The sequence below is a fragment of the Oncorhynchus mykiss genome, chromosome 20, assembly GCF_013265735.2.
Source record: "Oncorhynchus mykiss isolate Arlee chromosome 20, USDA_OmykA_1.1, whole genome shotgun sequence".
Taxonomy (NCBI): domain Eukaryota; kingdom Metazoa; phylum Chordata; class Actinopteri; order Salmoniformes; family Salmonidae; genus Oncorhynchus; species Oncorhynchus mykiss.
Window position 1 is genome coordinate 26,654,542 of NC_048584.1, and position 16,791 is coordinate 26,671,332.

Genomic DNA, 16,791 nt, shown 5'->3' on the forward strand with positions numbered 1-16,791 from the left:
AGATGGCGGTTGACACACTGTTAAAAAAAACGAATCTTTCGCGTCGAAACCGGAAATGTCTGGGGGAGCTATTATAGTGTTGCACAAGCAGGTCAGGCTGTCGCAAAAATGGCTGACCAGAAACCGACAGTGGATCCCGAAGTCCCTTTTGCAAAGAGGATAGATCCAAACAAGGAGGATCTTACCAGGGACGAGTTCTACTTTATCAGACAAGTGGAGCTCGCGCAATGGAAGAAGAAATCGCAGCAACTCAGGGGCCGTAATATTGCAACAGGACTTGCTATCGGAGCCATTGTAATGGGTATTTGTATCCTTGCCAAACTCAGTCACTAAAGGTGAACTGCGTAACATGAGCTAATTTGCCTTAAACGGCATGATATAGCGTTGCCATAACTATTAGCAGTTAAAGTAAACCAGACATAATTCATGTTTGTCCTTGAAGCTGTAAGTCATTGTAGATAGGTTATGAAATTCACGCTGTAGTGGTGAAGAACCGCATGACATGTGTTTGCATAACAGCCATGTACTGTAGCAAGTTAGCTAATTGGATAACAATGTAACGTTAGCTAGTAGCCAAGCAAGGATCTAACTACAGTTAGCTAAGTAGCTCTCTCAACATGCCACTTTATTACAAGTTGCTACAGTGAAAGTTGGTGATGAGTGTAAAACATGTCTGCCATAAATGTATGTTGATGATGATGAAAACGTTCATCCTTGTGTTTATGTAGCTAAGCTCGACTATAGCTTCATACCCAGCACACACCTTGCCTCTGTCAGCACATTTGCCTTGACTTTGCTCCTCCTAGATGGCTACACGTTTTACTCAGTGAAACAGGAGAAGATTATGGATGAGCTGGATGAGGAGGCCAAGGTCGCGAGGATGGGGGGGGTAAAGACAGGCGCCAACTGACTTAATGATCAGATGGACTGAGCTCAGATCGACTGTGTGGTGTGCCACTGATCCTATCCCCTGTAGGCCTACTTGCACTGGAAGGGACTAATGCTGACAAATGTTGGTGCTACATCTTATTCCACTGCTAGCCACTGTCAAGGCAGCATCGGACCCTGTTTTGCCCTGGTATATAGACTTTTATGTGGTTGTGTTGCTGACTTAAGTGTCTTCATGGTGATTAAACATGCTTGTCTGTAGAAATAATTATCTATTATCCCCGATTACCCCCTTACAATTTCAGGATCCTGGGTCTTGTTCATTAGGCACCAAGCGAATGGCAACATTTATTTAAATGGTTTCTGTTAAGTGCCCCAATGAACATGACCCTATTCTCCTTCCTTTTCTTCCCAACGAGTAGGCACTTGTGTAAAATGATTTGTATTCCCTTCAAATCAGCATCAAATGATTTCTCCCAAACTATAGAACTAATTCAACCTATATCAGTAATGTTAATTCTACAGTGGCCTTGAAATGGGTGGGATTAGAATTAGAACAGCTCAACTGAGACAAAGAAACACATTTATATTGAAATATATTTATGTTGATAAAGGATTGAGTTGTACATTTCTTTATATTGTATTTGTTTTTTTCACAACAATAAATGACATCTTATAGCAAGGTCAGTGTAATGTTTCATACACTGATATTGACACAGTAGTACGGCAGCTGAGAGGAACACTATCATTATTTCAACTGTATTTATGTCAAAATATGAGTTAGAGTATGTTGTAGCCACCAAAGCTACAGAGTAAAAATATAAAATAAGACATCGCAAGGAAAAGGCACAGATTGGGCATGGCAGGACAGCAGCTTTGTATGTTAAAGCATCACAATCAACCAACAATCATACATGCATTCACTTTTTCTTTCTTTAAATATGAATCTTAAGAGTCTCATTGCAATATAATTCCATATGTGTATTTAAGGCAATCACTAATATGGGCTCACAGTTTAATTCATTTGTTAGGGTAGTTGTACTCTTCCCCACTTGTGCATATAAATATGCTACTTGCTTTACCAAAAAGTGTGGTGAGTTACTACTAAAGTAGAATTGACTAAAGTGCATAGGGTGCCTGGTTTATTGCGCATTGCAGCAAGGTTTATCATTGTCAATGTGTTTGCACAAGAAAAGTAGCTTGCCAAAATGTCGTTGATTCATTTGTAAAAGTAATTTACAAATGCATTATTTAATATTCACACATTTACAATCATGCTGAGAACCAGTAGTCTAGACCTATGTTTGATTATTTGGGGAGAAAATATAGTCTCGGCTAAAAAGTCAGAGTTAAATCATCAACCATAAATTGCCTTTTTTTTTTAATCGATGTGGATGATTTGGCAATCATTTAACTTGATTTGTTTTGTTTTTTTAAGTAGTTTTAGTCTTGGGTATTTGTCATTTATAGAGCTGTATTGTGCCTAGCTTCTTACTGTATAACCTTTTTATATTTCATAAAAAGGTTAAATTCTGAAATATTCTGGAAAGACTGGCACCTAAATGATTTCAGTGTTGTTGGTCTACCTATAGTACTGTATATGGTTGTTCGGAAAGCTACTTGTCATAGTGTTGCATTTTATTGATAAATGCTCACTATAATGTATATAAGGTACTGCCTAACATCTTTTAACATCTATGTTCACATCTTTCTACACATTGACAACAGTCGTCCTTCATAAAGCTGTTGAATTCATCAGAAATATTGTTGCATCACTATTGTACATTGGAAAACAGGCATGAGTTACTAAAACTATAACAACATATCTGGACTTCCGTAGTCAGACTCTAGAGGGCAGTAGCGAGCTACAGTCAGCATCAACAGATTGCAAACAGACAGTCAAATGTGCAAAGAGGAGAGTGAATAATCTGAAACACAGCGAGAGTTACTGAGCTTCATCTCACTCCACTGCGCACAATAAAAATGTGTGCGACAGTCAGATAAGCAGGAAAATAATGATCAATAGCCTCGGCCTCGATCCCATGATCCCAATATTGTAGTTGGAACAACCCTTACTGCTCTGTGGCTACAAGGCAGGACTACAGCTGATCATTAAGGCACTATGTACAATGATCACACGTTTCTCACTAGCATTGCATACTATGAAGAATGATGGTGCACTACTTGGGCTAGCACTATTGTGAGCCTTTTATACGCATTAGCTGAGGACATTTTGAAACGTTTGACCATCTCACTTTAAACACTGTTCTGGTGGTGTCCTAGAACGGATATGTTGCACTGAACCGTTGAATCTGGCAAGCTTCTCTTGAGGGTGACTGACAGAGGATGACAAAGGTTCTGTTGCCCCTTCATAGCAGAGGGCTCAGTGACCTCTGACGGACCTGTGACCTATGATTAACCCTGTGACTATTGGATCAGCAGAGGAGCTTCCTGGTTTCTGGGGGATCTAGGTTAGTCTCCTCCAATGGGGGCCCAGATAAAGGGTTTAGAGGTGATGTCAGTTCTTTCCTCCAGCAGGATGGGCATGATTATTTCAGTCACATTTTAGATGAGGTAGTCGGCTTAGTCTACAGCAAGCATGGCTGAAGATTCTTACTGGTGAGAGAGGAGACAAGGAGATGCAATGATTAAATGTCTAGAGCATCGTGCATTGCACATTATGATTTCCAGATAAACTTAGATTTTAGACAGCAAAATAAATGTAAGATATGGGTCGTGATTCAATCAGAGGTGCGATGTAGACAAGCACATTGCACTACCGACAACGCACCTCTAATTAAATCGTGGCCATGCTCTGTGTACAGTAAATTAAGACATAATGAGAGAACTCTAACCATTCCACTGACATCGGAAGCAAAGGTCACCCCTTTAGAGGGCTTCTCCAGAGAGCTGCTGCTGCTGCTGCCACCCAGAGAGTTCCTCCTGATGATACCTTGTAGGGGGAGCATGTCCAAGCGCTGCAGGCTGTTTCTGCGGGAAGTGGAGGGGTAACACCTCTCCTTAGAGATACGGCGTTGGCGACTGGAGAGCATGGCGGCAGGCGAGACAATCCCCGCAGGGGGAACCTTCCCCATCCTCTCATACAGCTCCTCAATTTCCCTCTTCTGGGTGGCCTGGAGACTCTGCACCTGCACCAAGTGTCTGAGAGAGAGAGAAAGAGAGACAGAGAAACAGATAGGTGAGAATTCTGAGGACTTGTTTAAGTGATTTGGAATAGTTGAGATGCAAGTTGAGTTCAAGGTAATCAAACTTGGATTCAAACCCTAAATCAATCTGGAAGGATAATGGGTAAATAACTGGAGAGATGCTGAAGGTGAAACACTCACTTCTCCCTCATCACCTGCAACTCCTCCCGCATGTCCTCGTCCTCGCTCTCCGAGTCGTCACTGCTCATGTACGTGAAGTTGCGGCTGTAGCTCAGCCACAAGTGGTGCAGGGCCGAGTTGTAGGTAGGGCTCCCTGCACCTCCCTCCCACAGGCCACGCCCCTCTGAATCCACCACCGTGACGGACAGGCCGCTGTCTGCAGACGTACCCATCAGACTGAGACTACACACTCTCCTTCTTACTATCTGCTGCTCTTTCTTCTCCTCATCATCTTCTTCCCCCTCTTCTTCCTCCTCCTCTTCCTGCTGCTGCTCTTTGGTCCCGGCCCACCCTACCTGGACCTCCCGGTCCTCCTCCACAGGGAGGTGTCGGTCTGGGGGGAAGAGAGTGAGGGAGGTGTTCAGGCTGGTTTCTGCCCGCCCCTGCTCCTCTGTGCTGCTCTCTGAGGTGGTAGAGCTGCCCACTGACTTGGGCCTGGTGGGGCCTGGGGTGGAGCTGCCCACTGACTTGGGCCTGGTGGGGCCTGGGGTGGAGCTGCCCACTGACTTGGGCCTGGTGGAGCCTGTCGTGGAGCTACCCACTGACTTGGGCCTGGTGGGGCCTGGGGTGGATTTGCCCACTGACTTGGGCCTGGTGGGGCCTGGGGTGGAGCTGCCCACTGACTTGGGCCTGGTGGGGCCAGGGGTAGAACTGCCCACTGACTTGGGCCTGGTTCGACCTGGGGAGGAGCTGCCCACTGACTTGGGCCTGGTGGGGTTAGAGCCTTGTCCATCTGGTGCAGCAGGCACAGGGATCTCCATGCTAGGGGTGACCTGGAAACGACCCACTGTGACGGCAGAAGGCGGGGGATCTGTGTGGTGGAGGAGGTTTATGATTAATATCAACACAGTGATAATTATAATTTTTCACAATCTGCAGTTTGTGTTTACATTCTGTTCCAGTAGTGATATAATTTTCCATTGACATTGACTCGTACTTTCAAATTGATTCAAATGCATAATGTCATCTCAATCTGAAATGTACTTTAAATGTCAAGCGTGCTGTTACGTGGATCTACCAGGGATCGGATAGAATCCTGGCCTTAGTTTCATAACTTTCTGTCAGAAAAAGCAATCCAACTGCCATATCTACTGCCAACATCTGGTTGTGTTCATGGTGCCATAAATGGGTGGGAAGCAAGAGCTAGCGGAGGTCTGGCACTAACTAGGTGTAACTACTCTACACGGTTGGAAAACAATTATTTTCTGCTGAATGTGGCCCTGGGATTTCTCAAAAACAGAGCCTGTTCTGTCAGTCTGTTGAGCGAAATGGTCTGGGTTGGGTTGCTCGGGTACTGGAGCTGGTTGGGGTGGGGGTGTGAACACAGACAGGTGGGGAGGATGTGGGAGGAGAGGCCTGTAACGAGCGTGGAAGCCTTCTGATTGGTCATTTCTGCTGGGCAAAGCTTCCCACTGGTTACACACTGGTTGAATCAACGTTGTTTCCACGTAATTTCAATGAAATTACGTTCAACCAATGTGGAATAGACGTTGAATTGACGTCTGTACCCAGTGGGTTCTAACTGGTCAATACTGGTAGGCGGGGTATTATCACACCTACCTATTGGTCCCTTATTCAATGGAACATTCCATCCAGACATGTGGTTACGCAACAGATCCCGAGGCACTGCTAGTGCTTATAGGTGATAATGTCACCAAACACTGATGTGGACAGGATAAAACACAAAACAGAACTGAAAACAACAGGAAGAGCCAATTGGCCCTAACACAGTCATCAGGCCTTATTTAGACCAAATACAACATAAAACAGGCCTCGTTGAGTGTCTGTGTATGTCTGGAGTGTGTGTGTTTTTGTATGTGTGTGTGTTTCTGGAGTGTGTACTCTGCATTTGTTTAGTGTGCTAACAGAAGCAACATAGGTCTGCCAGCATCCTCCCCAACCCATCTCCTACCATCAACTGATCAACAGTAAGCTTAGGTAAGGGCCGGTACAATACAGAATACAGCTAGTGTAGAAGTAGAGAGGGGAAAGTCACTGTGAATCTTACCTGTGTAACTGGGGGATAGTCTGGGCTTGGGAGCACTGGCGTTCATCTCAGGCACCATAGGTCTCGACATTGGTGTGGTTGAGCTGAACGATGATAACTTGGGAAAAGAGAAGGGGGAGGGGGGACAATACTTGTCAGAATGGCATTACTTCTCACTGTCAGACAGTCATGTATGGGCTGGTTGGTAGCTTACTGTGCTCTCCGGGCTGTCTGGGGACGAAGGGGACAGATCAGACCCTGACGCACAGCTGGACACATCAGACTGGTCCTGAGGAACCATGGACCCCTGGGAACTATTCTGTAAATGGCATAGAGGGCTGGATGCTGCTTGCTGTGATACCATCTGTGGGCTGTTGTAGCCCATCGTGGGGGGAGATATGTGATTATGCTGCCAGCCGGGGTGTCCATTTTGTGAGTACACAGACACTGAGCCATCCCTCTGCATCTGTGGTGGAGTGTCTGGGCCCTGGTAGACACTGTGTTGCTGCCCTTGGCCAGGCGTCCCACCCTGGGTGTAAGGGAGCTCCACTGGAGCAGTCTGGTAGTGGGGGGAGTAGACGGACGAGTAGACCGACTGAGGGTGGGTTAGCTGGGGGTGGAAGCCTGCTATAGAGGGCATCCCCTGGTTAGCCAGGCTGTTGGCAGGGATGAAGGAGTGAGCCATGCTCATTGCCATGGAGATTACGTTGGCCAGGGAGAAGAGGGGCTGTGTGTGGGAGGGCCACATGTTGGGGTTCTGGGGGTGAGGAGGGAGGGTCAGGGGGTTCCCCTCACCACTGTACTCAGAGGGGCTCGGAGCATCAGAGTGGGGGCCGCCGGGGGAGCCTGGGGCTGGGGAGAGGACGGAGGGGAACGTGGGGTTGCTGGCGACCCGTGTGAGGGAAGGATGGGACCCCGCTGGTTTGGGGGCACCGGGGTTCACTGGGTAGGGGAAGGGGAAGTGTGTGTGGCCCATGAAGGGGGGCATGTGGTAGTACTGCTGGTGTTGCTGCTGCTGGGGGGGCTCTGAGGAGTACATGGAGGCTGGGTGGTGGTAGTAGTAGTGAGGAGAACCTGGAACATAGAAACAAAACATAACAATACATGTTAGTTATTATTATTTCATTCAAAACTTTTATTTCCTGAGAGGGAACTTCATGTGTGGTGACTGATTGGTAGACACAAAACAACATAACATTACCTAACTCAGAAACACCACTTATGTAAAAGGAACGCCTTACAAAACCTTAATGGGTTCTTTACAGTGTCCTCACACAAACCCTTATGCCAACGTCTCGAGAGACATTTACTAGCAGAATCCCCTAGGTTGTAAAAGAGTCAATTATATTATTGCTCCATCTCTCTCTCAGATTTTGGATTGTCTTGTCGTTCCTTCCGCCCCACTGCCAAGTGACATCAGACATTTAGAAAATAAATTCCTCATGTGCGGTATAAAGATGGTTTCCATGGTAGGGTTTTGTCTAACAAAATCCCTGTTTAAGAGAGCTCGGATGATGATTTCATTGCATAAAGGCCCTGATAGCCGGAGCGGTTGGTTGTATGTAGGGGCATGCGCTGTTATGTATGCATCCCAAATGGCACCCTATTTGCCCTTGTCAAAGTAACACACTATTTTGGGAATAGAGTGCCATTTGGGACTCATCCTGATCTTGGCAGAGAAGAACACAAACCGGGCCCAACACCGTCATAAAACCCCTCCCTCCTCAGACCCCTTTCTTGGTATTGTCAGGAGATTTGCATGGCTCTGACTAACCATCCCTGCACCTCACACCCCAGGTCTGTGCCTCAGTGGTGCGGCGCCGGCCGTGCCCTAGGGCCTCTTGGGTAATTACTTCACTTGAAGAGCGCTTTTAGCCTCTTTTTGAGATGTGAATGCTCTCACTGTGAAGCATAAGCTTTTCTGGCCTAACTTGTACTACAGTATGATTCTCTGCAACATCTGTTTGCCAGCACACACACACACACACACACACTTTTCAAGAAAGTCTCCTCCAAAACTCCCACCGCAAGAGAAGGAAGCATTTGACTTCAATTAAAGAACATACAACTGCCCCTCCAACCCCACTAGCTAAAGACTTGGTGGCCATCTGAAGGAAGTATATCTCCCTCCCTCCCCAGTTGTCTCTATTCTCTGCTGGACACAGCCCCAGCACAGTCCGGTTTCGCAATGCCTTTTGGCTCTCCGCCACATTTATAGTTGCCTAACCTACAGTATATTTCCATCACATTGACATGTTAGTGGCTTGTTTACTTCAGTGTCGGGAGTCGTGTTGGTCCATAACTGTAGAGCCATTGTTGAATTAAATGTCAAATCAATGAATGAAGAATGTTATGGCGTCCTGAAAAGTCCCTGAAGAGTTATCAATATCTCTGGCTAGTCTCCACTGTAGGGTTCTCAACTAAACTAAAGACTTGTGATGAATACACACGTTTTCAATTTCAGACTCTTCAAATGTCAAAAAAAAGTCCTTCCTCACTCCATTGATGTTCTAATTCCAAACAAATCCCTGTCTGCATCCCAAATGGCATCCTATTCCCATAATAGTGCACTACTTTTGACCAGGCTCTGGTAGTAGTGCCTTGGAGGTAACAGGGTGCCATTTGTGAAGTAACCTCAGCTTACAACAGTTTTCTCTCTGTGAAGAGTAAACAATGCCTCTTCACATGGGACCATGGGGAGGAGGAAGAAGAGGAGAGGTGGGTCCTTACAATACAGTACCTGGGGCGTTTTGGAAAGACTGGGAGCGTAATAGAGGTCTCCCTGCAGGTGAAGTCATGTCTGCTGGGCTGAAGAAGTCTCCTCCACCAGTGGGCCCTGAGGGAGAGTCACATACCCCTACACTGGGGCCAGCCATGCTGAAGTCTGAGAGAACAGACAGACACAGTCAGTCTCAGTCATTGAAATGGACATGTTCACCGGCAACAAAATTAAGGAAACTTATAGAGACAGACACATGCAGGTCTATTTGCCATGCAAACCCAATATAACATACATAGGCCAAGTGAGGCCCAGAAATATAACAAAGACCAAGCAGTAGAAAAGGAAGTTCAGAAGATTAAGGTTTAGACATTTTACCAGGTAGAGAGTAGGAAGAGTGTGTCCGCTCCAGAATGTGACTGTGAAGATTAGGCTGGAATAGAGGACACAGATATACACCGTTATTATATTCATGATACAGTATTACTTCATACACTGCATTTATCATTGGTCTTCCCAAGGGGTTTGTTGTTGAGAAGTCAGTTGCATTTAGCCAGGGTAATTTTAATGATACGATCCATTTTAATAAGGACTCATTAAGGCAACCATTAACATCTATTTAGTGTTCTACCACCATAATCTGAACGAAAAACTAACTCTAAACCCTCCTAAACAGGAAACAAACCCTCTAGAGTCACAGCTCTATTTTATTTCCTTGAATTACTGCAGTGTAATGACTGGTCACGCGAACATGCAGTAACGACTAGGCAAAGACATAAATGTCCAGAGGTACACTTCGGTTCTTGTCCTCCATGAGGAGTTTTCTATATACAAATAACTTCTCAGAACCCATCTGAGATGTTGTTAAGAATAGAATAATACATGCAGATATGCCTCTAACCTAAACCATAACCGTGGTACACAATCAGGACAGAGACAGACAAGTTCTAGAGTTGTGGTTACATTCTCTCAGACGGAACTCATTTTCTATGTTTTTAAGGGGAAGAGGCCCGGGGATTACGTGGGACACAATTAGCCCAGAAACGTATAAGACCATAGGGGTTCCTAGTTAGAGATGTGGTCGGGTTAGCAGCCTGTTTTCAATCAAGTCCTGGTCCGGAGCCAGGAATGAGAGATTTCCAGGACAGCCTGAGGTAATTATGTACCTAGGGGGTAGTGTGTGTGTGTGTGTGTGTGTGTGTGTGTGTGTGTGTGTGTGTGTATGTATGTATGTATGTATATGTATGTGTGTATGTATGTGTGTGTGTGTGTGTGTGTGTGTGTGTGTGTGTGTGTGTGTGTGTGTGTGTGTGTGTGTGTGTGTGTGTGTGTGTGTGTGTGTGTGTGTGTGTGTGTGCATGTAGGAGGAGGAGGAGTTACCGGTCCTCCCGACCCACATGAAACAACACATTGTTCTTCACTGTTCTCCTAGATCCGTTTACTGGAAGGCTCAGCACAGCAGGCTGGTTGTGTTCTGAGGATAGGAACATGTCCTGGCAGTACAGACTCTTCTCTCCTGGCTGCCCCTATCTAGGTACATGTGCGTCCCAAATGGCACTATATTCCCATTATAGTGCACTACTTTTGACCAGGGCCGATACACCCTTTCTCAGCAAACCACCCTGAACCTAAATAATGGTCTAGTTATATTATCTAGAGCTGGACTCTAGTCATAGACTGTTCTCTGTGCTACCGCACGGCAAGCAGTACCATTGCACCAAGTCTGGAACCAACAGGACCCTGAACAGCTTCTACCCCCCCAGGCCATAAGACTGTTAAATAGTTAGTTAAATAGTTAACCAAATAGCTACCTGGATTAGCTGCATTGCACTAACTATTTTGACTCATCACATACCCTGCTGCTACTGCTTATTATCTATCCTGTTACCTATTCACTTTACCCCTACCTATATGTACATATCTACCTCAATGACCTCGTACCCCTGCACATCGACTCAGTACTGGTACCCTGTGTATATAGCCAAGTTATCGTTACTCATTGTGTATTTTATTCCTTGTGTTTTTATCTTTATATTCTTTTTACATTTTTCTTTCTGCATTTTTGGTAAGTAAGCATTTCACTGTTAGTCTATACCTGTTGTTTACGAAGCATGTGACAAATAAAATGTGATTTGATTTAGTGTACACACCCTAGGCATGGTGGTGCACTTCCACTAATGACGTCATAGGATTTATAAGGGGGTTTAAGAGCTTTTTAGTACCACCATGTCCTGATTACAGTATTACTCCAGTTGCTTTTCTTCTGAGCACACCTTCTCCATTACTCCTTAACCCACATCTGTCTTAGGCATTTTCCCCACTAGGCCCCAACTAAACACACTCTTCTACTATATTTATGACCTGCCCAGGATAAGCACAGCTGGGGGCATTGTTTTTAAAATAATGTAATGTATACCATACAAATGACCCCTCACTGTATGACTTTATTACATAGCCTTAGCTCCCTATAGCTCACTATAGCTCCCTATAGCTCCGTAAAGCTCCCTATAGCGCCATAAAGCTCCCTATAGCTCCATAAAGCTCCCTATAGCGCCATAAAGCTCCCTAAACTCCATAAAGCTCCCTATAGCTCCGTAAAGCTCCATAAAGCTCCCTATAGCGCCATAAAGCTCCCTATAACTCCATAAAGCTCCCTATAACTCCATAAAGCTCCCTATAGCTCCATAAAGCTCCCTATAGCTCCATTAAGCTCTCTATAAATCCATAAAGCTCCCTATAGCTCCATAAAGCTCCCTATAACTCCATAAAGCTCCCTATAACTCCATAGAGCTCCATATAACTCCATAAAGCTCTCTATAACTCCATAAAGCTCCCTATAACTCCATAAAGCTCCCTATAGCTCCATAAATCTCCCTATAACTCCATAAAGCTCCCTATAACTCCATAAAGCTCCCTATAGCTCAATAAACCTCCCTATAGCACCCTATAGCTCCCTAAAGCTCCATAACTCCCTATAGCTCCATAACTCCCTATAGCTCCCTATAGCTCCATAACTCCCTATAGCTCCCTATAGCTCCATAACTCCCTATAGCTCCATATAGCTTCCTATAGCTCCATAAAGCTCCCTATAGCTCACTAAAGCTCCATATAGCTCCCCAAATCTCCCCATAGCTCTGCAAAGCTCCCCATAGTTCCCTAAAGCTCCACATAGCTACCTATAGCTCCCTAATGATCCCAAATGCTCCATATTTATCCCCATAGCGCCCTATAGCTCCTTAGAGCTCCCTATAGCTCCATAAATCTCTCTATAGCTCCATAAATCACCTTAAAGCTCCCTATAGCTCGCTAATGCTCCATATATCACCCTAAAGCTCCCCATAGCTCCCCAAAGCTTCTTAAAGCTCCCTATCGCTCACGAATGCTCCATATCTCTCCCTAAAGCTCCCTATAGCGCCCTATAGCTCACTATGGCTCCTTAAAGCTCCCCATAGCTCCCCATAGATCCCCATAGCTCCGTAAAGCTCCCTATAGCTTGCTAATGCTCCATACATCTCCCTAAAGCTCCCTATAGCTCACTATAGCTCCCTATGCATTGACCGCAAAAGGAAATTAAAAGATCCTCCACAATTGGATTCACACCCAATTCACATACAATTCCTCCTCAATATATAATCACATAGCTAGTAGTACATACCATGATGACACAGAGTCTGTGAATATTTGAAAGTCAGTGAATGGTTTTGATGATGTGGGAACCCAGAGCTGGTATTGGTACTGTTACTATTTCTGGTATTGGTACTGGTACTAGTAGTGGTACTTACCTGGGACGCGGATAGTGAGTTGACCCCGTTGTGGTGTTGTGGGCGTGGTGCTCCGTGGCCGACACCCACGTGGACCTTATGCTCCTTCATCAGAGCCTCTGCCCTCTTGATGATGTCACCTATGCGTTGGATAAACCCCTCCTTCTCCGCTGGCAGGATGAACTCATTGTGAACCTGGAAAATACAGACGCAATTAACACATTAATAACATATGAATAACAACATTTTTATGACATTAATCACCTAATAATAACACATTGATAACATATGTCTGTTTGTCTGCCTGCCTGCCTGCCTGCCTGCCTGTCTGCATGCCTGTCTGTCTCTTTGTCCATCCTTCCGTCCATCCATCTGTCCTTCCATCTTCAGGTATTGTGTATTGAGTCATAAGTGGCTTCTTGTCCAACCTTCATAGTATGCTAATTTGTTGAAGCAGTCTGAGTCTATGTTGTGCAGATTCTGTGAATTGTGGGTTGGGTGGTGGGGTGTGGTGTGGTGAGGTGTGGTGAGGTGTGGTGAATGAGCTGGCTCTCCTGTCAGTATGTCTTAATTCAGCTTGTATAGTGCTGGTGTGCTGCACTAATAGGGGCATTTATGAGACCTGACCAGCTCTGTGCCAAGACTGGCCTAAACAAAAGCTCACTGTGTTTCATTCAGAATCGGAATAAACAGAACACTCAGTGAACACAAAGTTCTGGAATCTACCACCAACAGAAGCTGAAAATACCACTACCTCATCATGCCTACGTACTTTGTGTATCTCTACGCCAGAACCTCCCCAAGTTCGTAATCAAAATCAAATGAGACACACACATGTAAACTAAAATGGCACGTGTGTAAACTGCTTATCTTCTTGCCTCACACCCCCCTAACCAAGATAAATCTATATGACACAGAAACACAAGAGTGTTTTAACTGGAAGTGGGACGTAGAGTCTGTGCTGGTGTGTGAGATAGAAGTAGATAGGAGTATCAATAAGATAAGCTGATAGTGCTTCATTTCTCCTGCGTTTATAGGCTCTTCCTTCAGCATAATGAGTCTTTAACACGGAGATAATAGTATGGGCTGTCATTAAATAAATCCCTAAATGACCTAAGGCTATTCACACCCTAGAGGTGACAACAAACCATGACAGCTGCAATGTCCTCTGGGTTGTCTCCGTCCAGGTCGAACTTGAAGGTAACCATCTTGTCATTGTGAGTCTGCAGCTGACACTCTACCACCCGGTCGTCTTTGTCAGAGAGCTGCACATAGAAACACCGTCCACCAGTGTTAGTTTGTTTATGTTACATAGAATATAAAGACACTGGGGTAGCAGTAGAACAAAGATAAAGCACTCTCAGTGTGTGTGTGTGTGTGTGTGTGTGTGTGTGTGTGTGTGTGTGTGTGTGTGTGTGTGTGTGTGTGTGTGTGTGTGTGTGTGTGTGTGTGTGTGTGTGTGTGTGTGTGTGTGTGTGCATATGTGTGTGTGTGCATATGTGTGTGTGTGTGTGTGTGTGTGTGTGTGTGTGTGTGTGTGTGTGTGTGTGTGTGTGTGTGTGTGTGTGTGTGCATGCGTGTGTGTGTGTGCGTGCGTGCGTATGCATACAGTGGGGCAAAAAACGATTTAGTCAGCCACCAATTGTGCAAGTTCTCCCACTTAAAAAGATGAGAGAGGCCTGTAATTTTCATCATAGGTACACTTCAACTATGACGGACAAAATGAAGGAAAAAATCCAGAAAATCACATTGTAGGATTTTTTATGAATTTATTTGCAAATTATGGTGGAAAATAATTATTTGGTCACCTACAAACTAGCAAGATTTCTGGCTCTCACAGACCTGTAACTTCTTCTTTAAGAGGCTCCTCTGTCCTCCACTCGTTACCTGTATTAATGGCACCTGTTTGAACTTATTATCAGTATAAAAGACACCTGTCCACAACTTCAAACAGTCACACTACAAACTCCACTATGGCCAAGACCAAAGAGCTGTCAAAGGACACGATAAACAAAATTGTAGACCTGCACCAGGCTGGGAAGACTGAATCTGCAATAGGTAATCAGCTTGCTTTGAAGAAATCAACTGTGGGAGCAATTATTAGGAAATGGAAGACATACAAGACCACTGATAATCTCCCTCGATCTGGGGCTCCATGCGAGATCTCACCCCGTGGGGTCAAAATGATCACAAGAATAGTGAGCAAAAATCCCAGAACCACACTAGGGGGGACCTAGTGAATGACCTGCAGAGAGCTGGGACCAAAGTAACAAAGCCTACCATCAGTAACACACTACGCCGCCAGGGACTCAAATCCTGCAGTGCCAGACGTGTCACCCTGCTTAAGCCAGTACATGTCCAGGCCTGTCTGAAGTTTGCTAGAGAGCATTTGGATGATCCAGAAGAAGATTGGGAGAATGTCATATGGTCAGATGAAGCCAAAATAAAGTTGCATCCAAAGAACACCATACCTACTGTGAAGCATGGGGGTGGAAACATCATGCTTTGGGGCTGTTTTTCTGCAAAGGGACCAGGACGACTGATCCGTGTAAAGGAAAGAATGAATGGGGCCATGTATTATGAGATTTTAAGTGAAAACCTCCTTCCATCAGCAAGGGCATTGAAGATGAAACATGGCTGGGTCTTTCAGCATGACAATGATCCCAAACACACCGCCCGGGCAACGAAGGAGTGGCTTCGAAAGAAGCATTTCAAGGTCCTGGAGTGGCCTAGCCAGTGTCCAGATCTCAACCCCATAGAAAATCTTTGGAGGGAGTTGAAAGTCCGTGTTGCCCAGCAACAGCCCCAAAACATCACTGCTCTAGAGGAGATCTGCATGGAGGAATGGGCCAAAATACCAGCAACAGTGTGTGAAAACCTTGTGAAGACTTACAGAAAACGTTTGACCTCTGTCATTGCCAATAAAGGGTATATAACAAAGTATTGAGATAAACTTTTGTTATTGACCAAATACTTATTTTCCACCATAATTTGCAAATAAATTCATTAAAAATCCTACAATGTGATTTTCTGGATTTTTTTTCTCATTTTGTCTGTCATAGTCGAAGTGTACCTATGATGAAAATTACAGGCCTCTCTCATCTTTTTAAGTGGTAGAACTTGCACAATTGGTGGCTGACTAAATACTTGTTTGCCCCACTGTATATGTACCTACTGCTTGCATCACCAGGGTTGTAGGTTTGATTCTCACAGGGGACCAGTACAAAAATGTATGGATAAGAGTGTCTGGTAAATGACTCAAATGTAAATGTTTGTTTCTGCTTCCGCAGGTGTTCTGGTCACAAGAGACATGGCAGGTGGAGGAAGAGCATACTGTACTAACAGCATAACCTCTAAGATGATAACATAAACTGAATAACCACGTTTTTTTTTGTAAAACGACTGTGATAATGTCACTTCTGGTTACTTTTTAAAGGACATTCTACCCCAAAATGAATGAAAATGTAATTATATTGACATTATATTGTATACCTAGATAGCTAGATATTATATCAACTGATGCAGCATAGGGGCTTTGAATAAATAGGCTGAATCATTGAAAAAGAAATGCATAAAATGCTTAAAAGCGTGTCTCGGCAGAATATCCCCCAAAAATAATGAAATGTAATCATATTATTTTGAGTGGTGGCGACAATTTATTGGACGCCGCTGCTAAATTATTAAACACTGCAAAGTATGCATATCCAAATGACACCCCATTGGTACCCTATTCCTCCACTATATAGGGAATAGGGTGCCATTTGGGATGGGCCCTAACTGTGGACTTGACAATTAGACTTGACAATCACTTCAGTTCACGGTGGACTTGTATAGAATAGTCTTGATTGATTAATTGATTGATTTGTTTTACCCCAGTGATGCGCAGTCTTGAACGGGCCCTTCTCCGGAACAGCTTGCCAGCCGTGCGCCTGGCAGCAGTCTTGCCGCTCCTCTCTGATAGGCCCTCATAGCCGTCACTCAAACCCGAGATCATGTTGGAGGCGTAGCTGTGAAGATGATTGGTGTGTTAGTGAATTTCTGTCATAACCG

General features: G+C 44.8%; 2 protein-coding genes across 5 annotated transcripts in view; one reads left to right on the forward strand and one right to left on the reverse strand.

Moving 5' to 3' along the window:
- The first annotated feature begins 42 nt into the window (after positions 1–42).
- On the forward strand, positions 43–1,570 carry LOC110499259 (cytochrome c oxidase assembly factor 3 homolog, mitochondrial). Its single transcript, XM_021576278.2, has 2 exons — positions 43–307; positions 807–1,570. Exons 1-2 carry the CDS (start codon positions 109–111, stop codon positions 908–910), a joined length of 303 nt encoding a protein of 100 aa, XP_021431953.2. The 5' UTR covers positions 43–108; the 3' UTR covers positions 911–1,570.
- Positions 1,476–16,791, reverse strand: part of wnk4a (WNK lysine deficient protein kinase 4a) — a 76,410-nt gene continuing 61,094 nt past the window's right edge. For 3 of the 4 annotated variants that reach the window (XM_036956077.1, XM_036956074.1, XM_036956076.1), the window contains 10 exons: positions 16,613–16,748; positions 13,890–14,006; positions 12,763–12,936; positions 9,359–9,413; positions 9,002–9,145; positions 6,476–7,335; positions 6,283–6,379; positions 4,236–5,085; positions 3,744–4,050; positions 1,476–3,504 (listed from right to left, as the gene is read on the reverse strand). In XM_036956077.1, the coding sequence (XP_036811972.1) occupies positions 3,502–3,504; positions 3,744–4,050; positions 4,236–5,085; positions 6,283–6,379; positions 6,476–7,335; positions 9,002–9,145; positions 9,359–9,413; positions 12,763–12,936; positions 13,890–14,006; positions 16,613–16,748 (2,743 nt within the window). In that variant the 3' untranslated portion in view covers positions 1,476–3,501. The remainder of the gene's footprint in view (positions 3,505–3,743; positions 4,051–4,235; positions 5,086–6,282; positions 6,380–6,475; positions 7,336–9,001; positions 9,146–9,358; positions 9,414–12,762; positions 12,937–13,889; positions 14,007–16,612; positions 16,749–16,791) is intronic. The other variant, XM_036956075.1, reaches the window with a different exon arrangement.

Coding starts and splice junctions, on each gene's coding strand:
- LOC110499259 (XM_021576278.2), top strand. CDS start 109: ATGGCTGACCAGAAACCGACAGTGGATCCCGAAGTCCCTTTTGCAAAG. Junction 308..806: donor AGCCATTGTAATGGGTATTT/GTATCCTTGCCA, acceptor TGCTCCTCCTAG/ATGGCTACACGTTTTACTCA.